This window comes from Chiloscyllium plagiosum, chromosome 11 (assembly GCF_004010195.1).
Source record: "Chiloscyllium plagiosum isolate BGI_BamShark_2017 chromosome 11, ASM401019v2, whole genome shotgun sequence".
Taxonomy (NCBI): Eukaryota; Metazoa; Chordata; class Chondrichthyes; order Orectolobiformes; family Hemiscylliidae; genus Chiloscyllium; species Chiloscyllium plagiosum.
In genome coordinates this window covers 44,874,247-44,892,727 of record NC_057720.1, presented here as the reverse complement: position 1 = coordinate 44,892,727, position 18,481 = coordinate 44,874,247, and the positions used below count along the sequence as shown (strand labels likewise).

The window sequence follows — 18,481 nt, the reverse complement described above, 5'->3', positions numbered from 1 at the left end:
AAAGGTGTGGAAGCTTTGGAGAGGGTGCAGAGAAGGTTTACCAGGATGTTGCCTGGAATGGAGAATAGGTCGTACGAGGATAGGTTGAGAGTGCTAGGCCTTTTCTCATTGGAACGGCGAAGGATGATGGGTGACTTGATAGAGGTTTATAAGATGATCAGAGGAATAGATAGAGGAGACAGTCAGAGGCTTTTTCCCCGGCTACAACAGAGTGTTACAAGGGGACATAAATTTAAGGTGAAGGGTGGAAGGTATAGGGGGGATTTCAGGGGTAGGTTCTTTACCCAGAGAGTGGTGGGGGCATGGAATGCGCTGCCTGTGGGAGTGGCAGAGTCAGAATCATTAGTGACCTTTAAGCGACAATTGGATAGGTACATGGATGGGTGCTTAAGCTAGGACAAATGTTCAGCACACAACATCATGGGCCGAAGGGCCTGTTCTGTGCTGTATTGTTCTATTGTTCTAAGAATGGATCTTACTGAAACACATAAGATCCTGAGGGAACTGACATGGTGGATGTTTCCCCTGTGGAGTAGACAAAAACTACAGGGACTCTGTTTAAAATGAAGGGTCTCCCATTTTAGATGGAGATAATGAGGTTTCTTTGTTTCAGAAAGTTATTAGTCTCTGAAATTCTCTTCCCTAGAAAGCAGCAGAGTTACGGTCATTGAATATTTACAAGGCTGCTTGTAATAAGATCATGATTAACAATGGCAATAAAGTAGGTAGAAAAATATAATTAAAACAATAAGTAAATTGGCCACAATCTTATCAAATGACAGAGCAGGATTCAGTGGCCAAATAGCCCATTCCTGCTCTTAATTCACAGGTACATGTGTTACAGAAAGGTTTCTGACACTATCAAAGAGTACGGAGGAAGTGATCACTCATTGGCCACTGCCAGCATGGCTGAAGACAGGAAGAAAGGAAGCTGCAGCATTCTGTCCTCCAGCAAAATTCTAGGATTTCTGACATGGGTCTATGGAATGTCCTTGGAACACAAACTTCACAGGATACCAACTTCACACTCCCTCCATCGTTGTCATTCCATCAATGCTTAAGCATTTTCCCATCAGCTCATCAGCCCAGACTGTTACCACCTAAGCTGAGGTGGTGCCCATCCAAATCAAGGTATCCCAGAGCTACTAAATCTTGCAAGGTCAACTACAGTCTTCCCATGAAAATCAACAACATTAGTGATGGTCAACTGAGATATATTAGAGATGTCACCTGCTTCTTCCTGGAAGCATCCCATGCAAAGGATTTCAAGAACACAATCACCATTGTAACCTCTGGAAACAACCTGCAAACTGTCAACCATTTCCAAAAACTCAGGCAGAACCACCAGAAATTAATGATTGTTGACTCATTGAAATAGTATTAATGGGGAATCCTTCCTGCTGCAGTGCATATTTGCATGAGGACATCAGCTAGAGTGGTGAGGTCAAAGATTGCAGTGTTTGCATCACATCAGCATTATGCTATCTACCTATTCTGTTTATTTCTGCTGCATGTTTTTAGGGCCAGATCTACTGACATTACTAAATGGTATTTGATGGGGCTGAGGCAGAAGTCTATGCACTATATTGATGATATTTTGGAGGCAAAGTGGCACCTGTAGTCCTGAAGCTTACAAACAAAATATCAAAGCTGAGGCAGAATTTAAAAGTAGCAGCAGAAATATCAAGTGAATACATACCTGATTTTACTGACAGAGTAACAAATGCAGAAAATCTGCCCTATAAAGTCATGCATAAATTGTTATCATTGTTCTTTAGTCTTTATTACAGTGTCAAAATTTATTATACAATAATCACTAGAGCCCAAGAGTTCATCTATTTTTAGATTTTTAATCATTTTGGTTGACTGCTATATGTGACTCCATAAATTTTTCATCTTCCCTTTCCCTGATCCATCCACTTCACTAATAAGATATTTAAATCCTTCATGATCATCACATTGTAATTCCCTTCATCTACGCCTGCTTGTCTGAACAGTTTATATCTACCTGTTCACCTTGAGCTATTGATCGATAAGTCATGAGTAATTACTTTGCTGCTCTTATCGACACTAATTTCCAGCAAATTACTTGTGCTATCTCTGCTTTTTAACACTCTTTCGACTGATGTTATGTTGTGCCTTAATAATCATGCTCACACCTCACCTAATTTAATAGACTGATACATAGAAAACATTTGAAACCCTTTAAAGTTTAGTCTTTTAACCATCTTTGACCTACTGCTGTATTATGGTAATGCAGTTAACGTTCATAATGTCTCTGTATCTGTTTTAATCAGAAACATCTGCTTTAGCATAAAAGCGTGGAAGTCTTCTTTCAACAGTTACTTATTTTCCATTTTCATCCCATTTTATATTTCTATGTTTGTGCAGAAAGCATTCAGTATAGGAGTTGGGAAGTCATGTTGCAGCTGTACAGGACATTAGTTCAGTCACTTTTGGATTATTGTGTGCAATTCTGATCTCCTTCCCTCTTTTAAGAAGGATGTTGTGAAACTTGAAAGGGTTCAGAAAAGACTTAAGAGGATGTTGCCAGGGTTAGAGGGTTTGAACTATACGAAGAGGCTGAAGAGGCTGGGGCTATTTTCTCTGGAGCGTCAGAGGCTGACGGGTAATCTTATAGAGGTTTACAAAATCATAAGTGGCATGGATAGGGTAAATAGGCAATGTCTTTTCCCCAGGGTGGTGCACTTGCATACCCATGTTTCAAATAAGTAGATGATACTGTTATTAACATAGCAGAGAGCGGAACTTCAGACAAGTATTATATTTGTGTAAGTCTCCTTATTTCAATATATGATTCCTATGCCAAGTATCATGGCTATTTGGGCAGCATTAACCATTTGCTTATTGACATTTATAAGACGCCATCACTAAAAACCTAGTTTAAGTAGATCCTATTCAGAAAAAAAACTACGAATGAAGAGGAATTCATGTCTTCAAATTGTGAGTTGAGGAAAAGCTTTAGTACAACGGTACTTTTTTTCATGGAATGTGGGCGTGACTAGCTGAACCAGCTTTGATTGCCCATCTCTAGTTGCCCTTTAGAAGTTGGTGATGTCTTTTTAAACCGCTGTAGTTAATTTGATCGAGATAGACCAACAATTAGGGAGGAATGTCCACAAGTTTGGTCTGGCAACACTTAAGAAATGACAATATTTCCAAGTCTGCACTGTAAGTGTTTGGAAGGGGATTTGCAGAAGATGGTGTTCATATGCATCTGCTGCCTTTGTCCTCTCGTTGATCACGGTCATCTGTTGGTAGGTGCTGTCTGAGGGACTTCAGCGAAGTTTTGCACTGTATCTTGTAGATGGTACATATTGCTGCTACTCAGTGACAGTAGTGGATGGAGTGTTTATTTTAGGAAATGGTGCCAATTAAATGGGCTACTTTGTCCTGGTTGATGTCAAGCTTCTTGAATCTTGCCAGAGCTTGACTTGTGTTTTGTGGATTATGGTGGTGAGTTACTTGCTACTGGATTCCTTGCCTGAGTTAACATGTCAAATGCAGTGATCCTTTTTCACTAGACTCAAAACAATCACTCAGTTTTCTGTTTAGATTAGATTAGATTAGATTCCTTACAGTGTGGAAACAGGCCCTTTGGCCCAACCAGTCCACATTGACCCTCTGAAGAGTAACCCAACCAGACCCATTTCACTCTGACTAATACACCTAACACTATGGGCAATTTAGCATGGCCAATTCACCTGACCGGCACATCGTTGGACTGTGGGCACCCAGAGGAAACCCACGCAGACACAGGGAGAACGTGCAAACTCCACACAGTCACCCGAGGCTGGAATCGAACTTGGGACCCTGGTGCTGTGAGGCAGCAGTGCCAACCACTGAGCCACTGTGCCACCCCTGTTCACAGATGTTATCAGACCTGCTGAGTTTCTTCAGCAATTCTAAGCATCTGCAGTTCTTTGTTGCATTACTAGCTGCTGACTTATTTGTCACTTGCAAGCTCAAATGTGGATACTACTCAGGCTTTGCTGGATTTGGAAGTGGACTGTATTAGTGTCTAAGGAACTGTGAATGGTACTGATTATTGTGTAGTCACCAGTGAACATCCTCAGTTCTGATTTTATGAAGGCAGGAAGGTTATCGATGGAGCAACTGAAGATCACTGGGCCCATGGCATTACTCTGCGGAATTCCTGCAAAGATGTCTTGAGCTGAGATAACTGATCTCCAACAAACATAACCATCTTGCCTCGTGTCAGTTATGACTCCAACCAGTGAAGAGAATACTCCTGATTCTCATTGACTCCAGTTTTGCTGGATGGCATGTTTCAGCAAGGGCAGCCTTAATCTTAAGCGCAGTCAATCTTATCTCATTTCTAGAATTCAATTCTGTTGTCTAAGTTTGAACTAAGATTGCAATGGGATGAGGACTTGAGCAGAATCCATAATAGCTGTCAGTGAGAAGATTATTGCTAAGCAAATGCTGATTGATGATGCTCTTGATAACAATCTTTTCCTTCACTTAACTGATAGAATGATTACTAGTAGATTATAGAGTGGTATTGGATGGTTGAATTTGTCCTTTTATTTTGTGTACAGGACATATCTGGGCAATTTTACACATTGGTGGGTAGATGCCAACACTAGTTGCACTGGAACAGCTTGGCTAAGGGTGCAGCAAGTTCTGGAACCCATGTCTTCAGCACTACTGCCAGAATATTGTTAGGATACATAGCCTTTGCATGATTAACTCTCTCCAGCAGTTTCTTAATATCATGTGGAGTGAATCAAATTTGTTGAAGACTATCATAATGATTATGGAAATCTTTGGAAGAGGCCAAGATGGATCAGCCACTCAATATTCTGCCTGAAGGTTGTTGCAAATACTTCGGCTTCATCTTTATCTTTTGTATTGATGTGCTCGACTCTTTCATCATTGATAATGGGGATACTTGTCGAGCCTTCTCCTCCAGAGATGTTTAATTATTAACTAGATATGACAAAAGTGCTTAGTTGTCATCTTTTGGTTGAGGAGCTGCTGAGGATGTCACAAGTATGCAAGTAACTCTATTTTGTAACTTCACAAGATGCACCTCATTTGCCATCCTGCACTCTTCATTGTACCAGGGTTGTTCCCTTTGCATAATGGTAATGGTAGAATGGGGGATATACTGACCATGAGGTTACGTGTTGCGTTTGAGGACAATTGAGCTGCTGTATACCAATGGCATCTCATCCATGCCCAGTTTTCAGCTGCTATATCTGTTTGAAGTCTGTCCCATTTCGCACAGTGAGAGTGTCAGACAACATAAATAGTTGAGATAGCCTCAATGTGAAGAAGGGATTTTGTCTCCCCAAGGATTGTGTGGTGGTCAATTTGATTGATACTGTCATGGAAAAACGTAGTTGTGGCAGGCAAATTGATGAAGATTTTTAAAAATATTCATTTGTGGTATATGGGTGTCACTGGCTGGCCAGGATTTATTGTACATCCCTAGTTGCCCTTTAGAATGTAGTGATGAGCTGCCTTCCTGAACCACTGCAGTCTACCAGCTGTGGATTGACCCATACTGCCATAAGAGAGTTAATTCCAGGACTTTGACCAAGTGACAGTGAGGGAACGGCAATCTATTTCCAAGTCAGGATAATGAGTGGCTTGGAGGGGAACTTGAAGATGGTGGTGTTCCCATTTATCTGCTGCTCTTGCCCTTCTAAATGGAAATGGTCATGGGTTTGGAAGGTGCTGAGGACTTTTGATGAATTTCTGCAGTGCACCTTGTAGTTAGTACATATTGTGCTACTGAGCGTCAGTGATGGAAGAAGTGGATACTTGCGGATATGGTGCCAATCAAGCAGGCTGCTTTGTCCTGGACGGTGTCAAGCTTCTTGAGTGTTGTTGGGGCTGTACTCATCCAGGCAAATGGGGAGTATTCCATCACACTCCTAACTTCAGCCTTGTAGATAGTGGATTATCTTGGAAGAGTCAGGAGGTGGTTACTTGCTGCAGTATTCCTAGCTTCTGACCTGCTCTTGTAAGCCGCTGTGTTTTTGTGGTGAGTCCAACTGAGTTTTTGGTCAATGATAACTCCCATGATGTTGATAGTGGGTGAATTCAGTGATGGTAACAGCATTGAAAGTCAAGGGGCAGTGGTTAGATTGTCTCTTATTCATGATGATCATAACCTGGCAATCGTGTGGTGCGAGCGTTACTTGCCACTTGTCAGCCCAAGCCTGGATATTGTACAAATCTTGTTGCATTTGAACACAGATTACTTCAGTGACTGAGGAGTGGCGAACAGTGCTGAACATTGTGTAATCATTGGTGAACAATCCCATTTCGAACCTTATGATGGACTGACGGTCATTGATGAAGCAGCTGAAGATAGTTGAGCTGAGGACAGTACCCTGAGAAATTCCTGGAGCTGAGAGGACTTAACAACCACTAGAGGCTTTGCCCCATACCTAATTATTCCAGTTTTGCTAGGGCTCCTTGATGCCACACTCAGTTGAATGCAAACTTGATGTCAAGGGCTGTCACTCCCACCTCACCTCTGGAATTCAGTTCTTTTGTGCATGTTTGAATCAAGGCTGTAATGAGGTTCGGAGATTATTGGCCATTGCTGAACCCAAACTGGGCGTCACTGAGCAGGTTATTGCACAGCAGATACTACATGATAGCACCACTGATGACATCTTCCATCACTTTACTGATGATCAACAGTTGGCAGGAATTGGCTGGATTAGATTTGTCCTGCTTTTTGTGTACAGGACATACTGGGCAATCTTGTACATTGTTGCAGAGATACTAGTGTTATAAATGTACTGGAATAGCTTGGTTAGGGGATTGACACATTCTGGACCACAAGTGTTCAGTACTATTGCCAGAATGCTGTCAGGACCCGAAGCAGCATCCAGTGCCTTCAACCTTTCCTTGCTATCATGTGGAGTGAATCAAATTGGCGGAAAACTGGTGTCTGTAATGCTGGAGACCACTGGAGAAAGCCAAGCTAGATCATCCACTCGGCACTTCTGGCTGAAGATTGCTGTGAAAGCTTCAGCTTTATCTTTTGCACATAGAATACGGGGAGAATGAGCCATTTGGATACAGAACTGGTTTGAAGGTAGAAGAGAGAGGGTGGCGGTGGAGGGTTGCCTTTCAGACTGGTTTCTAATGATGTGCCATAAGGATCATTGCTGGGTTCACTACTTTTTGTCATGTATATAAATGATTAGGATGTGAACATTGGAGGTATAGTTAGTAAGTTTGCAGAATGACAGCAAAATTGGAGGTGTAGTGGACAGCAAAGAAGATTACCTCAGAGGACAACGGGATCTTGATCAGCTGGGCTAATGGGCCGAGGAGTGGCAGTTGGGAGTTTAATTTAGATAAATGTGAGGTGCTGTATTTGGAAAAGGCAAATCAGGGCAGGACTTACACACTTAGTGGTAAGTTCCTGGGGATTGTTGATCAACAAAGAGACCTTGGAGTGCAGGTTCATAGCTCCGTAAAAGTGGAGTTGTAGGTAGGTAGGATAATGAAGAAGGTGTTTGGTATGCTTTCCTTTATTGGTCAGTGCCTCGAGTATAGGAGTTGCGGAGGGTCATGTTGCAGCTGTACAGGACATTGTTAAGGCCACCAATGGGCAAGGAAATTTCCTGCTGATCAATGTCCTCCCTCAGCTGATGAATCGGTACACCTCCATGTTAAATAACACTTAGAGGAAGCACTGTGACTGGCAAGAGCACAAATGTACTCTTGCCGCTACTGAGACTGGCTTGGTAGCAGTACTACAGATTGAGCTGGTAGGTCCTAAAGGAAATAACAAGAGGGAAAAACATACTTGACCTCATCCTTACCAATCTGCCAGCTTCAGATGCATCTGTCCATGACCATACTGGTAAGAGGGACCACCACACAATCATTGCGAAGATGAAGTCCCACCTTCACACTGAGATGAACATCCATTATGTTCCGTGGCATTATCACTGTGCTAAATGGGACAGACTTCGAACAGATCTAGTAACAGAAGATTGAGTATCCATGAGGTGGTATGGGCCATCAACAGCAGCAGAATTGTACTCCAGTACAATCTGTAACCTCATGGCCCAACATATCCCTCACTCAACCATTATAATCAAGCAAGAGATCAATCCTGATTCAATGGTAGTGCAGGAGGGCATGCCAGGAGCTGCAGCAGGCATACCTGAAGATGAGGTGTCAACCTGGTGAAGCCACAAGCAGGACAACCTGCATGCCAAGCAGCAGAAGCAGCAAGTGATAGACAGAGCTAAGCGATCCCACAATCAATGGATCAGATCTAAGCTCTGTAGCCCTGCCACATCCAGTCATGGACAATTAAACAGCTCAGTGGAGGAGGATTCTAATCTTGCTAACCAATCTACTATGAGGAATCTTGTCGAACACCTTACTGAAGTCCATATAGATCACATCCACCACTCTGTCCTTATCGTTCCTCTTCGTACTTCTTCAAAAAACTCAATCAAGTTGGTGAGACCTGATTTCCCATGCACAGTCATGTTGACTACCCCTAATCAGTCCTTGCCTTTTCAACTACATGTAAATCCTGACCCTCAGGATTCCCTCCAACAACTTGCCTATCAGCAATGTCAGGCTAACTGATCTATAGTTCCCTGGCTTGTCCTTACAATCTTTTTAAAATAGTGGCACCACATCAGCCAACCTTCAGTTTTCCGTCATCTCACCTGTGACTATTGATAATACTAATATCTCAGCAAGGGGCCCAGCAATCACTGCCCTAGTTTCCCACAGAGTTATAGGTTATGCCTGATTGGGTCCTGGGGATTTATCCACCTTTATGCATTTTAAGATATCTTGCACCTCCTCCCCTGGAAGATGGACATTTTTCAAGATGTTACTATCTATTTCCCAACATTCTATATTTTTCATGTCCTTCTCCACAGTAAAAAAACTGATACAAAATACTCGTTTAGTAACCCCACCAGTTCCCTGGGCTGCGTTGCTGATCTTTCCAGTTTAAATTCTTTGAGACTGTGTAGCAATTGGTACAACTGAATGGTTTGCTCAGCCATTTCAGAGGACAACTGAGAGTCAACCATATAGCTGTGGGTCTAAAGTTACATGTAGGCCAGACCAGGTGAGGATGGCAGATTTCCTTCCCTGAAGAGCAGTAATGAACCAGATGGGTTTTTCCTGACAATCGACAATTACTTTATGGTGATTAGTAGACTTGTAATTCCAGAATTTAATTTTATTAAATTCAAATTCCATCACCTGCTATGGTGTGATTTGAACCCAGGTTCCCCGAACATTACCTGAGTTTCTGGATAAATAACCTAGCGATAATACCACTAGACTACTGCCTGCCCATAGATGAGGTTGAGAATATTTTCCCTCTTGCTTTTTCCTTCATCAACTGCTGCAGACCCAGTCTGGCACATGTATCCTGTGGACCCCAACCATCTTGATCAGTAGTTCTGCTGCCAAGGCACTCTTGGTGATGGACACTGAAGTCTTTCATACAATGTACATTCAGTACCCAGAGCAACCTGAGGACCTCTTCCAAGTGGTGTACTGATCCTTCAGCTGAGGGGAAGGTGTGGGAGCTGGGCAGTGTGTGGTAATCAGTAAGAGGTTTCTGTGCCATGTTTGACAGATGCCATGAGACTTCATGGGGTCTGAATCAATATTGAGGAATCCCTGAACAACTTCCTCCTGCTGTCTATGACTGCCAGCCCTTCTGCTTGGTGTGTCCTGCCCCACTAGCCTGGATGGTGATGGTGTTGTCTGGGATATTGTCTGTAAGGTATGATACCATGAGTATGATTATGTCAGGCAGTTGCTTGTCTCGTCTATCAGACAGCTACTTAACAAACCATCGAACTTGTCGAGACTGACCTCTCAACTAAACAGACGGCAATGAGACTATCCCTGTTGACCCTTGTTCAGGAGTAACTTGGTCAGTAACTGAAGGTACTTACATATGCTCACTTAAACACAGAAATCAGAAGTTGCTGTCTGTGTTGCCCTCTTTCTATCAAAGATTTGTTTTGAAGGAGGGGAATGGCATTCACATAAATTGAAGGGCATAACTTTGAGATATTTACTCAATGGATAACAAAAAAAGCACCAGAAAAGGTAAGGGTTTGTCCATTCAAGTTTGAATTAATTATTGACAATGTGACAAGTCTTAATGTGATGCACCCATTTCGGCAATGAAGTTTTAAAAAAAGTGCAGATACTTGTTTCTTCAAATTTAATTATAATTGGAGGTTTAATGAATTTATGTTACTTGTTCTTTTTGTTTGTTTACTTAACTCTTCTAATCCTGTTGCTTATAAGCTTCTTCAAGCCTGGGGTACTCTGATATTGATCAGGATTGCCATCTTTCTGCTCTAATTGGAAGAGTCTTATTGAGTAAACAAAATGAAATTGATTGCATTATTACACTATTTACAGATTGCATGAATATGATCTACATTATTAGATAGACTGTTAGAAACACGCTAGCCTCATGTATGACTCCCACTACTCCTTCTTTATCCTGATCAAGGCCCTGAGACCTCTGTGATGGATTTTCTTCTGGCAAAGTAACATTGCCAGTGTATAAGCTGTCCAAGTATATTGGTTTTAACTGTCATGCTGGTTGTAGAAATTGCGAAGTCATAGAATGGTACAGCTCAAAAGAAACCATTCAACCCACTATTCCTGTGCTGGTCCTTTCACTGAATTTATTATGACAAATTATTCCTTGTAGTACAACATCGTTTTTCTACTTCAAGATTTAACTGTATTTTGCTTGAAGCAATTGTTATCTTTTTATGTGCTACTATTGAATCTGCCTTCACCAACCTATACTGTTTAGGTCAATTCATAAATTATAAAAATACCTCAAGGTAGGCCTGTGGAACATGCACCCGGAGGAATTTATTACATTTCTTTACAGCTACACAGTTGGACCTAAACTGATCCAAAGCTTCCCCCCCAGGTCACCGGAGCCATTCTTTTAAAAGGGGAGCACACCCCCCCCAACTATAAAGAATTTCAGATCACAGCAACTTGCTATTTAAAAACTGACTTTGCTTGCTTCTTTTGCCAATCACCTTAAATGTGTCCTCTAGTTACTGATCCTTTTTACTGCTGCATTAATGATTCAGAACACATCTATCAAATCTCTTCTCTACTTGCTCTAAGGAGAAAGAAAATTCCAGCCTCTTTATATACACCACATAACTAAAGTCCCTCATTCCTTGACCCATTCGAGTAATTCTCCTTCACTCTCTCAAAATCCTGCTTTCGTTCGCTCCCCAGAATTCTTTAAATCCTATCACCTTCCTTCTGCAGCTCAGCAGGCTTTATTTCTACACCAATGCAGACATGTATTGGTTGCTTCCCCAGAACTAACTAATTCTCTTCTTTGATATAATATAATTGAAACTCTTGGAAATACTCAGCATTGATGAAGAGGCCAAAAGATTAATCTTACAAATCCATGATATTACATCAGAACTCCCCTCTAAATATTCAAATTTCAGTATCCCACTGTCCTAATCTCTGCATTACAAGACAACTCTTCTGCCTCTATTGCTCCATGTACTTGTTCAGGATTTTCTCAGCTTCTGTATGTATGAAATAATGTGAACAAAGCTGGTAATTTCTTGATATGTAAGACAACCATACATAGACGAACCTCGATTATCCAGCATTTGATTAATCAAATTTCGGATTATCTGAACAAGATCACGAGGTTCCGATGCTTAGCTAACTATGTTATCTGGCATTAGAGTAACTGAACAAAATACTCCCCACCCGTGTATATACTGACTTTCCTGTTTCTGCATTACAGTAGCTCCTTAGACTCTTGGCTAAATCAAGTTTTGTTAATCCTTTTTATAATCTGCATTATCAATTACAATTTCTACTTATTCATATGAATGCATTTTCATATGTATTGTATGTCACTATGCTTACTCTCAATAAATGAGTCTAAGTGCTCAACTATATGCCACTCAACCATAAAACTGCATTCTAAGGAAATACTGCTTCACAGCACAGGTGGCATCACAACTGAGGACTCACTAAGATTGAAGTGCTTAGTTCATATTTTCATTTGCTTATATATTAAAAACTTGTTATGTAAGATACTTGATAAGGGAGCAGACATTTATAAGATAGAATCTTCATTTTTGCATTGAATGTATGAATAATTAGACCGAACTAACTGCTCAGTCATTTGCCTGTTAACCATCCCCAACTCCCAACTTGAATAGCATAGATATTTTCTGACAATATTATCAGTCAACACTGGGGTAGTAGCAGGATGTTTTTCATATAGATACTCCTGTCATGTGACAGTATGCTTCTCTTAAATTTTAATATCCCCATTTTACATAATGTGACATCATATGAGAAAACTTACCAATTACAATGTTAATCAGCAGCTTCCATACTTTGTTGAAGAGTACTACTGAGTTGGGTCAATATCTTGTGGTGAAAGGGGTATATTCATTTCCCTTTGTCAATCTCCATTAAGACATACTGAACAGGAACTTGTTGCATAGTTCATAATTTATGTCTTATTGAGGATTCATGTTTGAAGGATTTTAGTAAGTTGTTCATTGGAAAAGACTGAAGAGATACTTGATTTTTTAAAAAGAGATCACTAACAAAAAACTTTGGGACACAATTCATGGTTCAAGTTAATTGCTTGGACTTAATTACTCAAAATCACATTCTTGGCTTTATGGCTGTCAGTCATTAAGTTTTGTTTGAATATTATTTGGAGTTCAGTTGTGGTAAAGTCTGCTGAGAGAGAATTGCTACTCAGTTCATCCTGTGCTTTTCTGAGAAAACCTTTTTGAATAAACCAGTGTGAGAGCAGAAACACTGACAAAGCTGCTCTTCTAGAAAAGTCTCTGAATTCACAATGAATTGGAACTATGAAGACCTTAGTGACACCTTGCTGTGTTTCTTGTGTTATGAAAGATGGGGAGGAGTGTACTGCCATTGCAGTATCACTACTCCATGAGCTGCAACACAAAATATCCAATGGTGGTTATTCTTGAAGGCACAAAGGATAAGGCGTAGAATATTCTGAAGTCTGTTATACTGACATTCTTGTATGGTTAAGAAACTAATGCTGTATAGTTGTGTCTGGGATCTTGGCAGATGCACCTTTCAATCACTTTTCCAGAATAAAAATCAGGTTTCATCTTGAGCTTAGAGCAATCAGGTTCCATCCTGCTCTCTGTTTCAGAAATAGAGAAGCTAAACTGGGATGCTGGTTCCTCTTCACCTGCCTTGTTTCCATTAGTTACAAATAATCAAAAACTTTCAAAGCCCAAAGCAGTGTTGAAGCAGCCTCAGGATGATCCTCAACAAAACAAGTAATTATCACAAGTCACATGACTTCCAAGGAGCCTTATTTAAAACATGGTTTAAACATTTAAAGACTTTACAGTGATAACTTTTTCAAACCAGCCCAGATCATGAAATGATTAATTATCCACAATCCTTCAAAACCCAAGCCTGCAAAGAATTATTGAATATGAATCTATTTCAAAACAAATTACACCCATCTATGTGAGTAAGGACACCAAATACAAAATTAAAGTCATCTTGAACATTTCAGACCTTAACTTTTTCTCCTTCATAAACAACAATTTTGAACCAAATGTTTTATTTTCAAATGTGTGTGCAATGTCACAGGGTAGATATTTATGCCTTCATTTGTGATACAGTGCAATACTCATCATTACATTTTTGAAAATAGGGTTTGTTTGCATAATAAATCACAAATTTTACAAATTATTAAAGAAACTTTTTTTAAAATTCTAACGTGAATATTGATAAAGTATAATTGGCCATAACGGTGACTGGGTAAAGCATTTAAACTTATGTTGTGACCAATGGACAGATTGGACTAGAGAGTGACAGTGTATTCTCCAACCTCTGTCATAACAACAGTTTTGTAAAATGCTTGGCGCATTTCAGATCTTAGGCAAAATATCATTTTATCAAATTGGCAATATCTCATTGTTATTTCAATTATATGTCTGTGGAAAAGATAGCTTGCCTACAAGAGCCCTTTTTTGCTCTTAGGTGCAGAACCTGAACTAATTTGCACACTATGAATGCAAGATATCTGAAAAGGGTTTTCTCGTGCATTTTGAATATCGAATCATAAATCTTACATATTGCCCACAACTGTTCTGCTGCTTTTTACAATCCATTTTGCATTGTAATGTGCAGTATGCCCAATTATTTCAAACTATTTGTTTGCTTGGAAAATCATATTAGTTTGGAAATCTGTAAGACAATGAGAGTTTTATGGAATAAATCTCATTAGATAGCAGTAAATCACATAAAAAGTCTTAAGATTCTTTCTTGTAATCTATAATCAAATATATTGATTATGGAAATGAAAAGGGCATTTTTAAAAAAATGTTCTGGATAAACAGCTCAGAAATTGCTGTAATAACAATTAACACTATAGGTTCATAGAATAAATCATAGAATGATTACAGCAGAGAAGGAAGTTACTTGGTCCACAATGTTAATTGCCGGTGCTCTGATGGAATAATTTCATTTAGTGCCATTCCATATCTTTTCTCTGTAGTCCTTGCAAACATTTTCCTTTCTCAGATAGTGATCTAATTCCTCTTTAAAAGACCCAATTGATTCTGCTTCCACCACACTCTCAGACAGCGCATTGTAAATCCTAAACAGTGGTCTCTTAATTTCTCTGACCTTCCACTACAGAAGTTACAGAAAAATAGTTAGGATGCATTTGAGGGTAAGAGTAGATTTTGAACTATGCAGCCTATAGATCACATTAGGTAGATAGATTGTAAAGAACTCAGTCCAATAATTCATTTCTGCTGGAATTTCAACTTTTAATTTGTAGAATTAAACACCACTTAAGAACATTATTAATTATATCTAAAGCAAAATTAATTTCTAATTAAGGATGTTGTTTTTATTCACAATATAGTTAGCTGAAATACTTATCTGTTGACTGCAGCAGAAATCATAAAGATCCTATCCAACAATTGATAATGTGAGCTTGTAATTAGCATTTCATATCTTTTGTATGCTTGGTGCTTGTTACTTGCCCTGAATTAGATGCCTTAATTAGAATGTAGTAATCACACACTGACATTCCTGTTCATTTGGTTAGAAGCTGAATAGTTGCAAGAGTGCTGTGCTTTTCCAACTTTGGAAGCAATGAAATACTTCTGAGATCCATTAGGACACAACATTATAAAATTCACCAAAATGTGACCACATTTATCTTGGCCATCTTTCAGAGACCAAAATGTATTATTTTTTTTAACAGTCATGACAGTCATCAACCCTAACAGCTTGTGATTAGCTTGAGACTTTTGGGATGATTTTATAAAAGGAAGCCTTGTATGCTAGTCATACACATTGGGAAATCGAAAGCAGACATATATCCCTTTAGGTTACAATAATCAGTAATGCTTTGCATTTGCACATAAGTTTAAATATAAAAACAGAATGCTCCAACATGGCAGTTGCATAAGCTGAGCTTACAGCTCACTCTTTCAAGTGTGGAAGTAGTTCCATCTCTATGACAACACTAGTGGTTCAAGCAGTGATGCCACATCTGATAGATGCTGTGTCAGCTTCTATTACAATGTACATAGATGTCACCCAGTGCCTCAGTGGAAGCCAAGACAGAGGTTATGGGGTCCAGTGTTGCTGCCATGCAAGTTCCAACTTTTGCTATCAATGTCATGGATTTCAGTGCTCAAGGATGACTACTCTGCCAATAATCCTGTAAAATATGCTCCAACGTTGATGATATTAGAGTATGTAACTGCTGTTCTTTCTGAGGATAACATCATTCATGCTTTCACCATTGCTCCTGTGCCAGGGCACTTGCTGTTATCTGTCGCTTCATGTCAAGTTGATGTAGACCAGGCCCAGAGCTATTTCCAGTCTCCTTAATTGAAAGTCAGAAGGTATCATCCACCTGTCACAACCGCTTATGCAGCACTGAAGGAGAACATTAGAAAGGCAATGGTACCTCAAAACAAGCAATGAGCAAATGCATGAGAAGGGGACATGGAGAACTGAGGTATTAGGGTACATTTGGGGCATTGAGGGATAAGGAGTTATGAGGTGTGAAGGCTTGAATACCTTCTATTCACCATTAGAAACAAGGCTAATGCCTCAGTAAAAGACAGTGGTTCTTCTAAGGTTGCCAGCCTCATTATCTGTCTGCCTCTAGAACTGGCAGGTCTGAATCCATTTCACCCTCAACTCCCACAACCAAATATAGGTGAAAAAAGGCTTTGTAAAAGTTTACCTGATGACCAACCCCCTATGGCACATAATCTATCTGTCACTGTTAGAAAAACTACTGGGCGGCATGGTGGCACAGTGGTTAGCACTGCTGCCTCACAGCGCCAGAGACGTGGGTTCAATTCCTGCCTCAGGCAACTCTCTGTGTGGAATTTGCATATTCTCCCCATGTTTGTGTGGGTTTCCTCCCACAATCCAAAAATGTGCAGGTTAGGTGAATTGGCCATGCTAAATTGCCCGTAGTGTTAGGTGAAGGGGTAAATGTAGGGGAATGGGTCTGGGTGGGTTGTGCTTCGGCGGGTCGGTGTTAGGCCGAAGGGCCTGTTTCCACACTGTAAGTAATCTAATCTAATCTACTGGTTTTGCTGCCATCTTTAAGTGGCCATTAATAGGCACCTGAGCTGACTTCTGAAACAAAAGGCTGACCTCAACTGTACCAGCCCAGGCTTTCACTGTGGGAGGTTGGGAAGATAATGGGCTCAGAACCCTTTATTTTACTGGTCCCATACGGCACCCAACTACTCCATTAAATTCTGCCTATCATTTGAAAGGTAAGTATCTGAAAGCTAAAAGCGAAATCAATATGTCTGTAAGTTCATTCACAATATAACTACAGTGCCACAGTAAAACAGTTTGCCTGAATACTAATTTTATAGTCACAAAGTAAACGGAAGCATTGCACTTAAGCTCAATGTGACACATGAAACAGGCTAAATAAGACATCACTCTCCTTTGAATTCAGATTGAATCTTGGTAGCTGGCTCATATTCCAAAGTTAGGGCTAGTGGAAGAATTGTTTCAGATTTGCAACAATATTAAACTTGCTGAGTGTGAATATCCCCTAAAACATACAGTTTTGTCAATTTTAAATACAGCAACATGTCAATAATATGTTAAATGAGAAGTGCCATGTTTAAAATACAAAATTTAATGATTTTACTCACCTATAGTTACCCAAAAATACTCCATCAGGATTGAGCATTGGTACTATTTTAAAGACCAGAACATCCCGCAGAGCCTTGGCAACTGAGTGCTGGCTGACAAGAAAATCAATAAAACCTAGAAGGAACAGAAATATGTGAAATTTACAAAATATTGTTAAAATGGGGTCTTATCACTGTACACAGATTTATGAAATCAGATCTCTTCTGAGATTATTGACCAATCTAGAAAGTTATTGCTTTTCTTCCAAGTATTGACCTTGCTGTGGACTGAAATTCACTAAAAGTTGATCATCCACATCAAGTTGCATAATTTTTAAACTAACAGACCCATAGCAATTCTGTCCTTGAAAGAAAAATCATATAGCAAGAGATTTAAAATATTTTTGCTGTGTCAAGGTGCCATGGTACACTGACTAAAAACTTAATCTTCCTTGCAACTGAAATCTATCAAATGTAGAACAGTGCTGGAAAACTCCACTCATCATTGAACCAATAATCGATGACTTTTCAGCTGAGAAACAAGTCAACTTTCTAGTTTGCACATGATATTTGCATTTATTGCTCTATCTTTAACACTTAGCTCCTTTCTTCACTTCTCTGTTGCAACAGATATCTATGTTTATAGCTTGCATCCTCTCTGTTAATTAATAATACTGAAAATGGACATAATTCTACAGAATTATATTCTAGCTAAAATTAAATAAACAAAATTTTCAAGGGCAACCAGAGACAGGCAACAACAGCTGGCCAGCCAGCAATGCCCAAGTCCCACGAGAGATCAAACAAATATATTTAAAATGATAAGCGTTTGCTATTTTGAATGGCCCTTTTTGCATGTTGGAAATTAAAAAAAAACTTCACACCCCTTTTAAGGCATTAAAAGAACTAATTTTGTATTTTACAAATGAAGCAATTTGTGTTCATTTAAGATTAAATGTTACATAAAATATAAAGAAAAATTTAGCTACAATAACTGATGGATTCTGGATACACTTTTAAATTTTGAGATCGAGTGCTTTGTATAAAATTAATTTAATGTAATTTGGGGATGATATAAGAAAAACTCTCCATCATCTTATGCAAAATACTAAAACACCTGGGCCTGATATTCCGAGGAGTGACAATCTTGTACCTCTTTTTTCTTACAAAGGAAGAGAGCTTCACAGTTCGGACAGGAGATTCCAATCAGGGCTCCTTCAGAAAAATGGAGCTATGTTTCTATT

At 39.6% G+C, this 18,481-nt stretch overlaps 1 protein-coding gene across 1 annotated transcript in view; it reads right to left on the bottom strand.

The window, feature by feature from the left end:
- Positions 1 to 18,481, bottom strand: part of agbl4 (AGBL carboxypeptidase 4) — an 862,393-nt gene that overhangs the window by 150,694 nt on the left and 693,218 nt on the right. The window contains exon 8 of the mRNA XM_043699224.1: positions 17,259 to 17,373. Coding sequence (XP_043555159.1) covers positions 17,259 to 17,373 — 115 coding nt within the window. The remainder of the gene's footprint in view (positions 1 to 17,258; positions 17,374 to 18,481) is intronic.